Below are 20206 nucleotides of genomic sequence, written 5' to 3' on the forward strand. Positions count from 1 at the left end.
AAAATATATTAAGAAAGAGTTCACAATAATATTGGAAACACTTGGAGTGCTCGAGTTGCTCTTGCATGTGAGTTGGAAGTCTTTGGATTGAAAACACGAAATAGCAGCAGAAACCACAAGGTATACTGCATTTAGATAACAGATTATTAATGTTCTCAAAGATACAAGACAACACATTCAAACAGTAGACAAGAAAATATGGGTTAGAACTTACTAATACTGAGTCTAAATTGAGATAGAATTTCTATAACCCTACAGGAATGTTTCAAGAACTACTGAAATAAATAATACACTAGTAACATGAATTAGGAACAGTGTGGGCTATTTTAAAGACCATTTAAATGCCTGTTTAAAATAGGTGCATCTGATTCACATCAAGTATCCAGTCACACATTTTAAAAAGCAAACCTACATTTTCCAGGCATTCAGGAAGAAAATAAGGTTGAAATTACTTGCTGCTAGTGAAGCTCAGACATGAAATAAAACTAGAACTTATTATGAAGACTCAAAATACACATTTATCTAAGATTATGAGAAACTATTTGACAATAAAAATAGCATAGGCCAGGGATTTATACAGAGTGATCGGGTAGAAGACAACAGAATTCAAAAATCAAGAAAGAAACTTCATGAAAATGAGAAAATGCTATGAGGTAATTGAAAATAAAACTTGCTAGCACAAGTGAATAACTGGGTCATAAGTCTTGGAAATAAAATGAAATGTAACTGGATTTGCATCCATTAGATAGATGAGATTAGTTTATGCCTTCTCCTTTACATCATGTATCTTTCCATAGCTGAATATTACATACTGCTAGAATGTTCAGCATCAATTTTATTCCTATTTTCTTTTTTACAGATGTAAAAACTAAGAAACCTTGTTCACAAAAACAACAGACAGCACTTACCTAGTGTTTACTATGTGACAGATAGGCACTAAGAGCACTCTGCATCTGAATGTATTAAGCCCTCACAACAGTCCTAGGAAGTATGTGTCTGTCATTAGCACCCTCTTTTTACCAAGGAGGAAACTGATGCTTAGAAAAGTCATTTGTCCAACATCTCTCAGCAGAGTGGGATCCAGGCCCAAGTAACTGGCAATAGGACTTGTGCTTCTAGCCACCAGGCAATAATGCCTCTCTAGGCTGCCATTAACAAATGTGACTAGAAGGTGTTTTCTATAGCAATGACCCGCAATTCTTTGCACTCTTTCCTAATTTTATGTCACAAGTCACAAGATTATCTATCATGAAAAACTGTATTTAATGATCAGCTGACAGCTTATGTCCTCCTATAATTAATTCTGTTAACAGCAAAAAAAAAAAAAATGGAAATCACTATCATTTGGAAAGCAAAAAGGGTATGTTAGGCTATTATTAGAACTCAATTAAACATCGATTTTTTTGTACCCTTGTTTGGAACCCTGGAAATTTTTACACCCAAGGACAATGTATCATATTAAGGTTCTAGGTGGGCCATTCTTTATAGAGGAGGAAAAGAGTGACTCTGAAAAAGGACGTGAGAAGGGAGAACCCACCCACACGAAGGGCTATCAAGCAGCTCAATTTCAGGAAACAGAACTTACGGGATTTGCAGTCCAGAAACAGCCTCCTTTAAAACCATCTATGTCTACAGGGTCCTTGGAAAGGCTTCCCCTTTGCTCAGGGATATGAACACTTTAGCTGGATATGCAGACTGCTGCGCTATATCGCAGACTTTTTTTTTAAAGACATTAAGTATCTCTACTGGCTACATGGCCAACGTCAGATACCTCTAAGTGGTAACTACAAGTGCATTACCTGGGAAAGTGATTAACCTTTTGTGCTTCAGAGAGGGTGCGAAGTAAGAAGGGCTTCAGGTGGGAGCCGGTCCACATTAGATTATAGTCAGTGCTGCTTGGGTGAACCTGAGAGCAGGTAAAAAGACAGGACAAGAACCATCAGACACAGGCCCTCTCCAGAAAGAGTGCTGGCAGAGAAGGCTATGAAGATTTTTTGTCACAGGGCCCTCAGAGGTGGCCCAGTTAATATGAGAGCCTAGTAAGACAAAAACTGAGTAAACAAAATATGGAGATAATCAAGTTTAAAGAATGGGAGAGTTGGCCAAATCCCAAATGCAAAGAGTAGATAGAATAAGTTAACCCTTCTACAGAAATCCATAGTGTCTCTTAATATTCTTGCTTTCTGCATTAATACTCAAAGTATGAGACAAGGACCCAACTTCGAAACTCCCTTCTCAGAATGTCGTATGTCCTTGCAGATGCTGGGTATAAAGTACTGATCAGAACTAAAACCTTATAATAGCAAACCATCTTAGAATCCATTCATTCATTCCTAAGAATTCATTTGTCCATTCATTCAACAATTATGTAGTTTGTACCTATGATGTGATAAGGTACCATGTGAAGCCCTGGAGATAAAACAGCAATAAGACAGGACATAAACTGGTACCAGATCTTCCTCAAAACATCTTTGGCAGACGTCAACCTAGGATAAAGAGCTAGCAAACAGACTTGTATCAATTGTCTCAAAATAACTCAGTGGAAGTCTGTCCAGCATTTTTGCCTGTCCCTTTTGAGGTCAACATCCCAATTTTCCCAATTTCCTTTAGGAAGAACATACTTCATGGTTTTAAAGGACTGCTAATCACCCACCCTCCCTTCCACCAAGGAATGGATCCGTGACCCAATCTGATCCAAAGTGTAACTCGTGAAGAGAGAAAGGTACAATGACAACAAATGGAGTTGAGTCACCTCCATAGCAGTACCTTGAGGAGATGGTCCTGAAAATTCCTGTTCCCAGATCCCCAGAGCTGGCCTGGTCTCTCCTTCCAAAGGTATGCCTTTTCAGCCTTTCCTCTGATTATGCCACCCTGTATAAACTTTTCCTACAAATCCCTTTTAAAGTTAGGCAGTGTCTGTTTCTGTTGTTTATTATCAGACAGTTTCCTCAAGGACAACTATGAGTCCAGCCCAAGCTTTAAAAGCCTAATAAGAAAACAATGTTTGGGGTTTGTTTTCTTTGCCAAAAAAAAAGAAAACGAAAAATCTTGTGGAAATGCTTTCTATGTATTTCAAGGAAAAACTGCTAAAGCCACTCAGAAATTCAGTGCAAGTTCTGCTACACCACTAAGCACTGGTCCCATGTACTTTCTAAAGCTGGCCCTGTTAATTTGCAGTCAATTAGGTAGCTAGGATCTTCAGCTTTTGAACAGATCAGGTGAGGAAGCAGAAGTGAGCTTACTTCATGAAATCCATGGGCTGTCAGAATGCTGCGTACCAGGCGACTGTCTGTTCGCACAATCTTGTAAGACAAATGATAACGTTCTAAGGAAAAACACAGGATCAAGTTCAGTAACCAGAAAGTTCACTGAGAGACAGAAATAAGCTGTAAGTTGGTGGCTTGTTTAATTATACTCAATAACATTACACTGCTTCCTTGTATGCTACTGTCAAGGTTATGGATTATTCTGGACCAAAGGTTCTTAACCTGACATTTATTGGGGGTTATTAAACATGGATGGGGGAAAAAAAAACATCATTGTTTTCAATGACTTCTACTTGAAATTTAACATTACCTTCAATTAGGAATGTAGGCAACACAGTGCAGTAGTCTGAGCAGTACCCATGACCCTGCCACCAATGGACAACAGGGATTCTAAGATTATTTTACAGTTGTTATAGTTATCACAAAATAGTAATTATTCTCACAGCATTTGAAAATTATTTGTAGTTAACAGATGCACCATAGATCATGTTACTTAAGGCACTAACGAGAAAGCATACATATCACAAATTTAGTTTTTCAAAAATACTTTGATAACTGTATTTCAATGCAATTGATTTTCTTTGTAATCATACATATTTCCTTTTATACACATCAAATACATTATTCTAAGATCCATAGGCTTCTCCACACTCCCATTGCACATTCAGTCCACTGCACCAAAAAGGTTAAGAACCCCCACTCTAGATAGCCCTGTGTGCAATAATGCTGGTTACCAGTATATCTTAGGCCAGAGGTTAGAAATGGGCGGCCCAAGGGCCAGAATCAATCAGAAGACATGGTTTGTCTGTCTCTCAAAGTGCTGTAAAAATGAAACTGAATTAATTGCTAACCTTTTGAAATTGGAGGAATCCATATAAAAATCTAGATTTCTGGGCTTCTCTTGAAAACCCAGACAAGTGTGGTAGGTCTCTCTCTCTCTCTCTCTCTCTCCCCCTGCCATGGCGAGAGTCAACTAGAGAGGTGCAAACTCTCTCTCTGCAGGACAGGCGCACACTGTCCACTTCAGCACAGTCCCCACCCAGCTGCTTCACTCATTCTTTCCTCTGGGCAGGCCCCTGTAAGAATTCTGCGCTTGTGATCCCTAAGAGGAAAGTCTGTGATCATGTGAGATTTCTATATATTCCCCAAAGACTAACATTTGCTCTGGCCCATTAAATTCAATCTCTTTCTATGCATCATTACAACTGCATGTTCAACGATTTCTGAATGAATATAATACAGAAACTGACCAACAGACTTTAGAACAAAATTCATCCTCTATAGTCAAAGATAACCACTTCTCTTTTGGAATTCATGTGAAAATATTCATAAATGCCTGCTACTAGCCCAGTCCTGGCAGAAGTGCCATGCAAAGCACAGGAGGACTGGAATGAAAAGGCCAAACACTCCATACTTCTCATTCTTGTCAACCTTTTAAAGCCGGGTCATCGGGTTTTTCCCAATAGTCAATCACTATCATATTGTCTTTGAAATATTGTTATAAAAGAAACAGTCATGTGGGTTCACTCTGGTGCAGAGTATAACGTAAGAAGCAGTATAGTACATAGCTTAAGAGTGTGTGTTCTGATTCCAAGTTGGGGTGGTAAAGCACAAGATAGGCCTTGAATATCCTGTTATGCCAAAAAAGAGTAAAGTATTCAAATACTGACTGGGGACATGTCACAAGGATCTTGAAGGGGTACCCCCAATGGCCAAATTTAAGACAATTTGTGAATAAAGATATGTATGACAGAGGTAGATTATAACTCCCTTATGAAGAGAGTCCGTGAATCCACACAGACAGAATACTGGTTTGCTATTGCTGCTGTAACAAATTATCACACACAGAGCAGCTTAAACAACACAAATGTATCGTCTGATAGTTCTGTAGGTCAGAGGTCTAATCAAGGTACCAACAGGGCTACGTTCTTTTCTACAGACTGGGTAGGTCTACTTCCCTTTCTTTTCCAGCTTCTAGAGGCCACCCCCATTCCTTGGCTTGTGTTCACCTTCCCCTTTCTTCCAAGCTGGGAAAGATAGGTCTGATCCTTCTCACAGAGCATCAGTCCAATTCCTCTTCTGTCTCTTTCTTCTACTTTCAAGGACCCTTGTGAGTACACGGGGCCCACATGGAGAATCTCCTTATCTTAAGGTCAGCTGATTAGAAATCTGGTGAACACTATCTTAACCAAATGATCAAATTTGCTATCACCAATAATGCAATATAATGACTTCACATGCTTTCTAACATGCTACACTGGGACACAATCTCACTAAATGATATTCCTGCAAAATGTTTAAACCTGAATCTAAACATGCAGAAACAATCAGACAAGCCCAAACTTAAGGATATCTGCAAAGCAACTAGGCTGGAATCTTTAAAGATGTCAGGATCAAGAAAGACACAGGCAAAATAAGTCTGGGAAATAGTTGTAGATTAAAAGACACTAAAGAAATATGACAACTAAATATAGTCTTTGAATCCTGGATTTTTTAAAAAGCAGCTATAAAGGACAAGGACAAAATTGGAACAATTAGGGAAATATGTATGGGGACTTTGTATTAGTTCAGAGTATGTTACCAATGACAGATTCTTGTGTGTCATCACTGTACTGTAGTTACACAGAGGATGCCCTTATTCTTAGGAGATATATGTTGAATAAATATTTAAACGTAAATTCTCAAATGGTTCAGAGAAAGAGAGAAGAAAATTTGACAAAATGCTAATAATCACCTAATAATATAGGGAAAAAATATACATGCATTCATTGTACTGTTCTTACAAGTTGTCAGAAGGTTTTTAAGTTTTCTAAATCGAATGTTCAGAATATGGAAAGAAAGTCAGGGCTTTTTGTTATGATAACTGTGATCACTGAAATCTCTGTTTTGGCGCGTGCAAAAGCCAAAGCATCATTGGCTACTGGAGACCAGGGTTATAGCCATGCTCTGCCTGGCCTTCCCCTGTGCTGGTTTCGCAGCACCAGGCCATAGGGAATGATTACACAGTGATTACCTGGGGGCTGAGGGAGCAGGGGCAATAGTAGAGAAAGAGCATGTCTCTGGAGCAGAACTGCCAGGGTTAAAATCCTGGCTCTACACCTCCTGCTTGTAATCACAAACAAGTTACTCGATTTCTCTATGCTTAGTTTCCCCACCTGCAAAATGGGGGTGAAAATAAAGGTACTTACCTCATAGGGGTGTTGTCAGCACTAAATGGGTTAATACATGTAAAGCTTTTAGAACACTTGTTGATACACAGTAAAAATTTTCATTTAGTAAAAAAGTAAATACATAGTAAAATATTAATACATAGTATACATAGTGAATTATGCATTTTATATAAGCAAATTAAGAAATAAAAATGCTATTAACACTTTCTTCTACTTCTCCAATATAAAAGAAAAATGTAATTACCACTGTGCTCAGTGGCAGACCTGATTCTTATAGAATGCAAGCAATAAGCAGTGACCAGCTACTTCTAATCTGTATCAACTAACTATAACCCAGTGCAGATACATTGAACAAGTTCCAAAAGGGGAATACAAGAAAGGCATGGTGAAATAACATAAAGCAAGTATAACTGCTGAAGATTATAATTCACATTCATGTTTTGTGTCCAACAGCCTGTGTCCAATAGTGCTGATTATCAGTGTGTTAGACCACAGGTCATAAATTAGTACTCCAAGGGCCAAATCCGGCCTGCAGACATGGTCTGTTCATTCCCTGTGGTATTTTAAACATAAAATTGAGTTAGTTGCTAACCTTTTAAAATTTAAACAAGTCATATAAAAACCTAGATTACTGGGCTTCTCTTGAAAAATCTAGCAACCCTTGGCTTGCTGTCCCATGGCAAGAATTAAATGGAGACTTGCAACTGTAAACTGAACCTGCCCAGCTGCCCAAGAAAGAAAACCACCCTATCCATGTTTCCTTCCAAATAAAAACAAGAGGCAGGACATGGTCCTACTAGCAAACTACCTAACATCCTATGCCTGAGCCTCTGAATAAGCGTCGCATCAACTCTACCATGAGACTGCAGAATTTCTTCTTCTCCAACCACTCACGTGTATCTCAGGAGGCAATCTGAAGTGCTAAGATCCCTGGCAAGTTCCAGGACTGACAGTAGCAGAGTAATAAAAACAAGGAACCAATAATCTAACTGTCAGCACAGAAGCACATAGGGAGTGCTGACACGCCATAAGAGGTTTGATCAAAAATAGCATGGGAAACTAGAATGAAGATAAAACTGATGTTTTTGACTTGCAGAATACAAGAATAACCATTTCAATGGCAAATGCAGTATAGCTTTACTGTCAGAAAATGAGGTCTATACCTGTTCTGATGCATATGGTGACCACTAGCCTCATTTAACTACTAAGCACTTGAAATGTGACTAATGTGACAGAAGAATTGAAGTTTTTATTTCATTTAACTTTAATTAATTTAAATTAAAATTTTAAAACTGATACTAGATTCAGTTATTGGAAAACTTGTTTGGAACAACTTGAGTGTATGTACTTACTTTTTCAACTGTAACATTTTATGAAATTTAAATACTGATCAAACACTTCCAATGAAAATTTTATACCATAATAGAGATGTGCTCTAACTGAAATACATACTGGATGTAAAATGTCTTAATGATTTTTCTATATTGAGTAAATGTGGAAATGGTATTTTGGATTAAACAAAATACAGTATTAAAACCAATTTCACCTGTTTCTGTTTACTTTTTTTAAGGCTACTGGAAAATTTACATATATAGCTTGTATCATATTTCTATTGGACAGTGCTAGTCTATACAAATGCAAACTTATGAAACTGACACATTCAGAGGCAAATTATAAAATGATACTTCATTCTAGGAAAAGATTACTTTAAAATGAAAATACCTCTGCTGCCTCTAGAATATAATCTCATTTACATGTTTGAAGTATATACAATTCTGAAAAAAAAAAACATGTTTTTAGTGAGGAAAAAAATGTTCCTGGAATATTTCTCAAATAATACAGATGAAGTAATATATAAACAGTGAATTCAATGAAACATTTAATAGATAACAGAAAAAACAAGGTTGGCATCTAACATTCTAGGATCAACAGAAGAGAGCTAATGCCCCAGAAACTCTTCTCAAGGGGATTTAATCATAGGATTATGATCTGAGCAGATCTATGTCAGCTATTTAAGACAGCCAAAAAAAAAAAAAAAAATAGACCAAGAGTGTCGAACAATTCAGAATAAAAATCTGAAACAGCAACTAGAAAAACTTATTTAAATTGTTCTTTTTATAAAGGAAGGTGAAGGAAATCATTAAACCTCAAGGAATTGGGAAGATAACAGAAAATTCAAAAACAGAGTTTAAGGAAAAAGTTAGTTGCTTTTTCTTTATTCGTAGGAATTTGTAAAGGAAAAAAAACCTTAAAATAATGATTGTTTAAATAATGGGGTGCTTATATTGATGGATATCAATTTCCAATAAATGTTAGGCATTCTAAAAAAGAAGGGACTGCAACATAGATTATATGACAAGCATACCAATAGAAGTATGTTTTGGGAGAGATTATTTACTTCTGTTGCTTTTACCCACATTGAATGTTTGACTCCAATCATATTTAGAGGGAGTTTATCCACAAATGTTAGCAGATCTCCAGTTACTCAGGCTTCAGAAAACATGAATGAGCCATTTCCCTTCAAGTGGTAACCTAACAACTTGCTGAGGGGATTAGAACACAAGAACCCTTGGGGATGGAGGAGGATTCAATCCCAGAAGCAGGTGCTCACAGTCCTCTCAACTCCTGGCTTATTATGGGGCAAGGGAAGACCTTAAAGTATATTCAAAGTACAGCTGATCCTGTTCAACAAGTAAACAGTACACGTTTTGATTGCCTACTATATGCCAATCACTAAATGATCTCATTTAATTCTCACGATGCCTGTAAGGTAGCTATTATCTCTATTTTCTACAATAAAATGGGTTAAAACAGTTCAAGTGATTAGCCCAACATTCACAGCTAGCAAATGCTAAGGCTGGGATTTGAACCAATGGCTGAGAACTCATGGACAGGTTCTTTCCACTATATCCCATGGCAGTACTATAACCTCTGAAGATAGTTACGGGCTAACTCCAGGATTCAGAGCACTGCTTAAAATCAGAGACGTGGAGAGAAATGAAACTGAGAATAGAAAAGCAATAGAGAAAATAAGGAAAATTAAGAGTTGGCTCTCTAAAGCAATCATCAAAATTGACAAACTTTAGCTAAATTGACTAAGGAAAAAGAGGAAAGATTCCAGTTACTAAAATCAGAAATGAAAGTGGGGACATTACTACTGACCTTACAGAAATAAAAAGGATTATAAAAGAATACAATGAATAAAATGTATGCCAACAAATCAGATAAACTAAATAAAATGGCAAAAACCTAAAAACATACAAAGTACCAAAACTGACTTAATTAGAAATAGAAAATGAATAGACCTGTAACAATTACAGGTTGAATCAATAATCAAAAACTCCCAACAAAAAAGGCCTTGATGGCTTCACTGGTGAGTTCTATCAAACATTTAAAGAATTAACACTAATCCTTCTCTAATGCTTCCAGAAGAGGGATCTTATTCCATGAGGCCAGCATTGCTCTGTAAAGCGAGATAAAAGCATCACAAGAAAACTACAGACCAATATCCCTTATGAATATAGATACAAACATCCTCAACAAATACCAGCAAACCAAATCCAGCAGCATATTAGAAGGGTTAAATACCATGACCAAATGAGATTTACCTCAGGTACGCATGGGTATTTCAATATATAAAAGTCAATCAATGTAATACACCAACCTATAGAATGAAGAAAAACACAGAATCATCTCAATTGATGGAGAAAAAGCATTTGATAAAATTCAACACCCTTGCATAATAAAAACACTCAACAAAAGAATAGGAGGGACTATCCTCAACATAATAAAGGGCATTAATGAAAAACCCACAGATAACATCATACTGAACAGTGAAAGACTGAAAACTTTCCCCCTAAAATGCCCACTTTCACTACTTCTATTAAAAATTGCACTGGAAGTTCTAGCCAGAGCAATTAGGCAAGAAAAAGAAATAAAAGGCATCCATGTTGGAGAGGGAGAAGTAAAATGGCTATTTGTAGATGATATGATTTTGTTTATAGACAATCCAAAGAATACACACACACATACACAAAAACTACAGAGCTAATAAATTAGTTCAGCAAGGTTTCAGGATACAAGATCAATATACAAAAATCAATTGTATTTATATACACTGGCAATGAACAACCCAAAAATGGAGTTGAGGAAACAATTCCATTTATAATAGTGTCCAAAAGAATAAAATAAAATATTCAGGAACAAAGTTAACCAAGGAGCTACAATACTTGTACACTGAAAACTAAAAAACTTTGCTAAAGACATTAAAGAAGAGCTAAATAATGGAAAGACATCCCATGTTCATGGACCAGAAGCCTTAACACTGAGACGGCAATACTTTCAAAAGAGATTTACTGATTTAATATACTTCCTACCACAATCTGAACAGTCTTTTTTTGCAGAAATGAAAAAGCTAATCCAAAATTCATATGAAATTGCAAGGGACCCTGAATAGCCAAATGAATTTTGAAAAAGAAGAACAAAATTAAAGAACTCACACTTCTCAATTTTATACATTAGTATAAAGATACAGTAACCAAAACAATACGGTACTTGCATAAAGATAAATGTACAGATTAATGGAATATTAAGATCCCAGAAATAAACCCATACATCTAGGGTCAACTTATTTTTCAACAACAGTGCCAAAGATTATTCAATAGGAAAAGAATAGTCTCTTCAACCAATCATGCTGGGACAACTGTATACCCACATGCAAACGAGTGAAAGGGGACCCTTATCTCACATTACATAAAAAACTTAAAATGGATCAAAGACCATAAATATAAGAGGTTAAACTATAAAACTCCTAGAAAAAAGCACAGGGATCATGACCTTGGGTTAGGCAATGGTTTCTTAGGTATGATACCAAAAGCATAAGCAACAAAAGAAAAAACAGATAAACTGGATGTCACCAAAATAAACAACTCTGCTCATGAAAGAATACTATCAAGAGAGTGAAAAGACAAAGAACAGGAAAAAGTATTTGGAAATCATATGTCTGATAAGGGCCTAGTATCCAGAATGAATAAAGAATTCTTACAACTCAACAACAAAAAGGCAAGTAAACATATTGAAAAATAGGCAAAGGCCTTGAATAGACAATTCTCCAAAGAAGATATGCAAATGGCCAAGAAACACATGAAAAGATGCTCAATGTCATGAGTCCTAGAGAAATGCAAATCAAAACCACCCTAAGATACTACTTCACACCCATTAATATGCTATCACCTAAAAAACAAAAGACAACAAATGTTTTCATGAGGATGGAGAAATTGGAACTCTCACACATTGTTGGTGGGAATGTAAAATTATGCAGTCACTGTGGAAAATCCTTTGGCAGTTTCATAATAAATTAAACACAGAACTACCATATGACCTATCAATTCCATTCCTAGGCATGTACCAAAAGAAATGAAAACAGGTGTTCCCTATCTAAAAACTTGTACATGAATGTTCATAGCAGCACTATTCACAACAGCCATAAGGTGGAAACAACCATCTATCAACTGAAGACTGGATAAACAGAATGTGGTATATCCATACAAGAGGATATTGTTCAGTGACAAAAAGAAATCAAGTACTGATGTAGACTACAAAATGGATGAACCTTGAAAACATTACTGTAAGTGAAAGAAGCCAAACACAAAAGGCTACATATTGTATAAGTGCATTTACATGGCATATCCAGTTTAGGCAAATCCTTAAGACAGAAACTAGATCAATGGTCACCAGAAGTTGGGCTAAGAAGGCATAGGAAGTGACTGCTTGATGGGTACACAGTTTAAGATGATGAAAATGTTCTGGAACTAGATTGTGGTGATGGTTGCACAACACTGTTAATATACTAAATGCCACCAGCTGTACACTCTAAAATGGTTAAAATGGTAAATTCTATTACGTGTATTTTACAATTCAAAAACTAATAAATACATGTACACATAATTCTGAAAAAAGAATTTAGAGGAAAATAACAATACACAGAAAACAGTTTAAGAAATCAAACAATCCTTTCAAGTACAAAAATATCAATATATTTTTCTCATGATGAAGGCCATTTCCCTATCTAAATGTGATGATTTCTGCAAGACGAGGTTATCTGGGCCATGACCAGCCCTGCCCTCTAAGGGGAAGGTCACACCTACCTCCAATTACTCGAATATTGTTGTCCTTTGTCAGAATAGCCTCAGCATGGAATACCAAAACTGGAATTCTCCTGCAGCCTCCAGTCCACATGATACAGGGGTGGTCCCTACAATGGCAACAAAAGGCTTCATTAACTTACAGCTCAAAATCTGAACTAATGACTGAAGCAGATTACTGTGGTTTGCTGCTTAGCAACTTTCCCCTCCTTCTAGAACAAGAATCCCAAATGTCCTCTGGGAAACTATTAGTCTCCCATTCCTAGCCATGTGGTCTATTTAAGATTAATTTCCTCCCTGCTCCAGGCTTTAGCCAATCAGGGCCTTCTATCCCCCACTTACTGGTTCAGGGAGGAGTACATAACCCAGCTGGAACCAGTGAGTGTCAGGAGATATGTTATGAGACCCTCTGAGAAAGGGATGCTTTCTTTCTCTTCTGTTGTAACAGCTACAGGAGGAGAGAGAGCCTCTTGCCTTTGATGGTATAAGAGAATAAGGTCTGGAAGTACAATTGTGAGAGGAAAGCCTGGAGCTGTGGGGAAAGGGAGGAAGTCAGTGGGAGCCTGACAGACAGAATGAGAAAAATGAGATCCTGAGCGGCAAACACGGAGTTGCAAAATCAAGGCTTTACTAAACATGATTAATAAATTCCCTTTATTTAGGAAATTTTGTTTTAGTCCCCAGCACACATAAAGAATCCTAACTAATATATTCACAATAATTTATACACCTTTTACACCCGGCAGTCCCCTTTTAACCCAGTTTGATGACTCACCCTAAAATTCTGAGCTAGGAACCCTAAATTAACACAAGTACTCCAACTAAAATCACTGTATTGTAAAACAAGCCTATACTAAATGGAACAATAGATATTTTCCTCCAGAAAAGGATCTGACTTTATTCCCTTTCCTTATCCTCAGGAAGTTTCTGTTTAATCAACCTCAAACAGACATATATTTACTCACAGATTAGGAAAATCTTCAACCTCCTTAGTGAAGGGAGGTAGAAAGAGAAGGAAGTGACCTGAGTTCCCTACTGTGTGCTAGGAATAAAACAAAGAGTTTTCACATGTTATTTCAATCCTCTTTCCACACTATGAACTGAAGAGATGTCTCAGAGAGGATAAGTAGCTTACTCAAGGTCATACAGCAGTTAAGTAAAGGAATAGGTCTTTGAACTAAGTGTCTGTGCTCCTTCCATCTTCCTAATCACATTTCAGTGACGTTTTGTATATGGAACACCTTAAACTCAACCCTTTGGAAACATAAACTAATCATTTCCTTAAATGGAATAAGATCCATTTAGCCAAGATTCAGACTGCTCTCAAAGGTTCTCATGACCACACCTCTTAACAAAGGCCATACCACAAATCTCAGGGCCAAGTCACACCCTCCCAACCGAAGTTTAAAAAGACCCACATTTGAATGCACAGGCTGCCAGACTACCAATCTTAGAAGTAAGGCAGCCTTTTAGACTTGGGGTGAGTTGCCAAAAGCATTGTATTAAGAAAATCAAAGAATACCATACCTAGGTTCATTTCCTGATTTCTACAAATGAAACATGAATTGTGGATAAAGTGAAGGTTCCTGTGGCCAGGATTCTCACCTGGCCCTGGTCGGCTAGCTCATTACACACGTGTGGACAACACGTTGTTACTGACTCTATATGAGCTCCGCCCAGCACTCTGCGCAACACAGTGGCATGGAGAACAGAGCCGAGGACAGAGGCCCAGAGGCCGAGACCAGCCTGCCGGACACACTTGCTCTGAGTGGACGGGATTTTAGGGATTGACCTGCCACCGTGGAAATAAAGTTGGGTATCCTTTCACCCCAAGAATGTTCTACTGTCATTTCTTTGGTCATATTGAATCCATAGTGAACTTGTCTGGAGCTGAAACCCATTGGCAAGACATGGATGCTTACTGTTCTTTCTCTCTGAGTTGGATGGTGGTGCCCATTTGTGAGAAATGGTGTTTATAGGTGCATTTTGTAGCAAGGAGGATTTTTTTATGGTTTGCTTGTTTTTTAATCTTAAACATCTGTGAAATGTGGGCATGGAGCCTGATGATTCCTATGAGCAATTACAATTTAATTTTTCTACCATATCGCTAAGTAAGAGGGTAGAGGAAAAAATAGGCAGCCTAAACTACAAAGCCGTAGACAGAAACTTTGGAAACTATCCAAAGTTCCTTGTCAATCTAGCACTAGCTACAAACTGGCACCACTGTGCTTTAGCACTTACAAACAATGGATTAATGCTCCGAGTTAAAAATGCCTGACAAGTCGGCAACACAATAGACAGATGCACAGCTGAGAGAAATCAAAGCCCTAACTACACCATCTGTGGGGAGCCAAAGCCCTGACACAGAAATCTTTTCATTTACCACCTATAAGAGAAAAGAGGTGGCAAGTTATTGGTTCAGCTAAAAAGCTCTTAAGGCAGATGCCACGTTGTCATTAAGAGCATGCTCTCACCAGGTGGTGCTAAAGGGAAAAGATTCAAAAGGATTAGGAAACTGAAAAACTGGGACTTGAAATTTTCATTCATACCAGAAACCGGTATGTTACAAGAAAATATGCCTTTATAAGGCATGAAAGAGCAATGGAATTGGGAGATTCATTACTGAAGTAGATCAGTTTTATGGTTCATTTTATTGAAAACCTAAGAACATTTTGATTCTTAAGAAGCAATTTCATAAGAAATATGTATTATTTACTCCTGGGATCCAGCCTACACGACTCAAAGCTTCTATGCCTTACTCATACGAGGGCCCCTGCTGGCAATGCCTTCCCCACTTCTCTGTTCATTTAATCCCACTCTCCAAGCGCCAGCGGCTCTCACCACCTCCCTGGAGCATCCCCAGCTCCTCCAGCCCAAAGCAATGCCTTCCTTCTCTGAACTCCTGTGGCACCACTGTAGAATCATTTGTTGACCTTTTTTTTCCCTGTGTATTTGTTGATGATCCTTTTAATTGTTATAAAGCCAACTTTCATGATAGGAATTAAAGTTACTGTTTTTTTAGTGACTAAAGAAACCTTGGATCAAATTGTTTTATTAAAGTTTCTACATCAATGTATAATTTTGTACATAATATCCCCAAGCAAAATACAGAAAAAGAACCCCTTTACATTTACAATTTGAAGTAATACCATGCAAAACAAGGACTGCCTGGACAGTTTCCAATCCTATTTCAAGGATTAAAAGTCATTCCTACTTTAAACCAGCCTTGGGATCTGAGCAGATCTAGCTGATATCCATAAATATACATTTTTGAATCAAATCAACAACCTTATATGATTTAAGGAGCTCTAACTTCCAAAACTTTAGAAATGTAAGCATATTACTCCAACTGTAGACAAGATTGACTTAAGGTTCCTAATTATGAAACAAGTATCTGGTAGACAAGACACAAGCTGATGGAACATTAAAAGTCAAAATCAACAGTAGGAGTTTGAAAGGACAAAGGGCAAAAGGTCCATAAATTTGGATTGGAGCAAGGGAGGTGGAATAACCCCTGTATTTTCACTAACTTCTACTAGAAATTTTGTGTTTCTTAATTACAAATACAGGCAACAAAGCACAGTTTTAGCATTATCTGTGCCATTGACTCTATCTGCAATTACAAATTTTTTTTACACCACATTAGTTGTTGCGGCTGTCTCAAAAAATCATTTACATGTATCACTACTTCTAAGTTATGGTAGTTATAATTATTAAACTTGCCACTAGATCACCTGTGATCACAGTCTTCTTCATCTCACCTGATGAGGCTGGATGATTTGGCAATGCTTCCCCCAAGCAATCATTCAGCTACCAAATGGGACATCTCACAGCAGGGATCCAGACATCTATGATTTTCCCAATGTTCCCCACTTATAAGTGTTAATCAAAGACCACCCCACAGTGTGATGGTCTTACGCAAACTAAGCAAAAACAGTCTTCATGCTGCTGTCTTTAGAAAATAAAATTTAACTTTCCCATGTTTTACATGCACGATCTTGCTATTTAATGTATTAAATTTTAAAAAGCACATATTACTATATCACAAGTTTGGTTCCTTCAGTTTTTAGTAACTGCATTTCAAAGTAATTGGCATCCTTGTAATGATACGTATTTTACTCTAAGCACTTAAAATATTCTAAGGGATCCACAGTATGAAAAAGGTTAAGAACTCCTGATTAAAGGTGATCTAAAAGCATAAAGTCTCCATTTATTCATTCAGTCAGTCATTCAGTTAGCAACTATTTACTGAGTACCTCCTATAACATAAGGTTGACCCATCTGAAATTGTCAATATTTGACTGTTTTTCACCTACCAAAATGACAACTTCACATAGTTCAACTTAATACTTGTTGGGCCCAACCTATAAGCTCATTAATAAAAGAAATAGTCATGGAATAAAAGAGTGATTTTGAAATCAGAAAGACCCATGTTTAATTTATGCTTGGGGCAGAAGTTAAAATTGTTGTGAAATGGGTATGAGGCAGCACACAGAAAGCAAAAAGACACAAGAAAGCAATGACCAGAGAGAATTATCCATTTAATTATCGTGAACAAGAATGACCCAAATACAATGCCAAATCTCTATTATTTTCTTTGACCTAACAGTGATGAGAAGACTTTCCCTAAACCCTTATTATTGCTTCAATATGTTTTTTCAAATTATATTAATGCAATCTACTTTATAGTAAGAAATGCATTTTAAATTCAATATTAAAGCCAGTAAGAATAATGCCTTAACATTTGTATGGCACTTAGTCATTTTAAAGTAATATCCTACATATCATTGAACTTGATCCTAACCATACTCCCAAGCCTGGGAGATAGTATTTCCACTTTTCAGTTGCATAGCACACACATATCCAAGAGGACTAACAGAGAATCTTAAAAACTAATTTTAACTTTTAAGGCAGACTCTTTGTTCTCTGTGTCAAGTAATAATGTTGAAAGAGGCAAAAGAGCAAAGTGCTTCAAAATCCAGGAAAACTAGGTCTGAATCTCAATCCATCACTTCCTCTTCATGTCTCCCTGAGGAGTTCTTTGATATTTGTGAGGCTGAGCTTAATAAAGTGGGAGTAATAACATCTTCAGGTTAAATGAGATACAGCAGTTAAGGCCCTTACCATCATCTATTGCAGTTATACTTATTATCATTAATTTTAATATTGTGAGAATCCAGCAATCAAGAAACTTGACTCTTACCTAAAAGGGCTCAAGAAAGCAATGCGGTTCAATAGACACAGCACAGGCTATAGAATTCTAATGTCCTGCCCCACAGTTACTCTGGTAAGTTATTTGACACCTCTATATTATCATCATTCTATCACTGTAAGGCTTTTGAGAAAATAACATAACCAAAGTCAACAGTTTGCAAACCCACTTTTCTTCAATACCTACAAATCTCATAATCTCCCGCACTAGGAACTCTGATCAAGAGTTCACTAAGAGCTACTACCTACAAAATCTTAAGCCAATATTCACTCAGTGTTCACTCAGAGCCCAGAAACAGAGTTATCTCTGTTGAGATAGCTGAAGGCAACAGAATAATAAGATCTTGAATTAGATCATGGATAAAAACTAACACCAGAGTCAGACAATATCAAAGCAAGGATACTGGGTAAAAGGGGATATGAGTAAAAGGAAACTATTTTCCATCTTAAAGGAAAAAGGTCAAAAGCAGGCTTGCTATTACTTACTCTTGGCTTACCACCTCCTCATCCTCTGAGGATGATGCTGTTTCCTCCAGGTCCTGGGCCATCACAACTGGCATTTCCTTTAGGGTTTGTCATGCAGTCAGCAGATGGGTGCCTGAGAGATCTTTCCTTGCAGATTCACTGGATCAAACACTTTGGGTGGCACAGATTCCTGCAAAAAAGCCAAATGCTGTTGCTGATTTATTATTTCTGTGATTTTACAAGTAATGAAAATGAATATTCACCTAAATGCTGCCTAACCTCAAAAAGCCTACTTTGTATCACAGCACCTCACAGATGCCACAAAAATCAAGATCTTTAAAAAAAATCCTGTCTGTCCTCCTTGTATTTGAAAAGCTGTTATTATAATTTCTAATTTACTTTTGATGCCACAAAAATCAAGATCTTTAAAAAAAATCCTGTCTGTCCTCCTTGTATTTGAAAAGCTGTTATTATAATTTCTAATTTACTTTTATATACTTATCTAACATGCACCAAATGGGTAAAATTACTTAACTTTTTGTAAAGTCTGAGGTAGGTGGTTGACTGCCTAAAACATAGATTTCTTGCTAGAAAAACCTAACCTGGACTAAAAACAAAAACTCAAGATTTAAGATCCTTGCAAATATTTCTTTACACTATGAGAAACACAGGTAAAATACCCTCATGTTTCCACTAAAACATTTCAACAACTGAACCAAAAGACTAATACATTCTCCTGAATCAAGGTCATAAACAGCTGGGGAAACAAAACGCTGTTCTTCTAAACACTCTCAAAAAATTATTACCCCTTACTAAAAATCACAATGATCTGAATCTCAGACATTAAAGTTAGGTTACTTCTAATGTAAAATATTTTTCATAAGGAAAAAAAGTACTTGTTTGTTGTGTGTGTGAGGATGGAATAGAAATTACACATAAATAAAATGTCTAAGTGACCATAGTCCCATTACTCAATCATTTGATGTCAATCTTTTCAAAGCGTATATTTCTATGCATTCATACATATGATAAGGTCATAGGACCAAAAAAAAAAAAGCAAATCCCTAATGGATCTTCAGCGAAATGGACAATATCTAACAACCTCAAAGGCGTTCTTTCGAGGATTGCCAATGGGATTTCTCGATCTTTCCCCAAATGCTGGGAAGTCCTTTATGTGAAAACAAACAAAACCTCCAAGCAAGGAAGAGACAGATGCCAAACTGTCCGAGGCTGCCGGCAGAGCAAGAGACAGGGCGGTCGGAAGAAGATTAAGGACACTCACCCCAGAAACGTTCTCGCCCTTAAGGGATCACCTCTCTGCCCCACCTCCGACTAGCCCCAATCCCGGGTAGGTCGTCAGATGCTCCCTACGGGAAGGACAGGGGAGACTCAGCTCGGCGCGCCCGGAAGCCACAGCGGTTCCCGGACGCAGGAAAGTGCAGCGGAGGGCGCCGCCCGGATGCGGGAGCTCACCTCCCTCGGGCAGGGAGCGCGCCGGCGCGGGCGGTTACCTGTCTCATCTTCCCCTGGCTCGGGGCAGGCAGGCGGGCACCGCGCTCTGCGCCTACCTCGCTCCTCCTCCCCTGCCAGGCTCACTGCCGCCGCAGACGGCTGCTTCCCCCGTTACTACAACAACCAACAAGCAACCGCCCGCTCGGAGCCACTGCGCAGGCGCTTGCCGCCCGGAGTGGACAACGCTCGGCTTAGGGCGCGGACGAATGTCGTCACTGCGGCGCAGCGCGCAGAGTCCCGCTCTCGGCAGAAACCTTGAGTTTTTTTCCTCTCTTTTATCCTCCGCCCATAAAAGGTTGACTCCGAATCCAGGGTTCTTCCGCCCCGCTCAACAGGAGGGTTCACTGCGCGAGCTGCGTGCAGAGGATGGGGCTTGGGGAGCGGCAACCCCTGATTGGCAGTAAAGGGGTTCACGCCCCATCTCCAGCTCGACCAGAAC

At 37.9% G+C, this 20206-nt stretch overlaps 1 protein-coding gene across 18 annotated transcripts in view; it reads right to left on the reverse strand.

Annotated features, from left to right (window-relative positions):
• TTLL5 (tubulin tyrosine ligase like 5) overlaps nt 1–20093 on the reverse strand; it is a 414761-nt gene extending 394668 nt beyond the window's left edge. For 9 of the 18 annotated variants that reach the window (XM_073242102.1, XM_073242106.1, XM_037023549.2 and 6 more), the window contains exons 1-5: nt 19767–20093; nt 18277–18445; nt 12583–12689; nt 3243–3325; nt 1800–1906 (exon numbers count right to left, since the gene is read on the reverse strand). In XM_073242102.1, coding sequence (XP_073098203.1) covers nt 1800–1906; nt 3243–3325; nt 12583–12689; nt 18277–18350 — 371 coding nt within the window. In that variant the 5' untranslated portion in view covers nt 18351–18445; nt 19767–20093. Of the gene's footprint in view, nt 1–1799; nt 1907–3242; nt 3326–12582; nt 12690–18276; nt 18464–19537; nt 19623–19728 lie in introns of those variants that run through there. The other 9 variants (XM_073242095.1, XM_073242097.1, XM_073242096.1 and 6 more) reach the window with 9 other exon arrangements.
• Between the last annotated feature and the right edge of the window lie 113 nt (nt 20094–20206).

The sequence above is a fragment of the Manis javanica genome, chromosome 8 (assembly GCF_040802235.1).
Source record: "Manis javanica isolate MJ-LG chromosome 8, MJ_LKY, whole genome shotgun sequence".
In the NCBI taxonomy this organism is placed as follows: domain Eukaryota; kingdom Metazoa; phylum Chordata; class Mammalia; order Pholidota; family Manidae; genus Manis; species Manis javanica.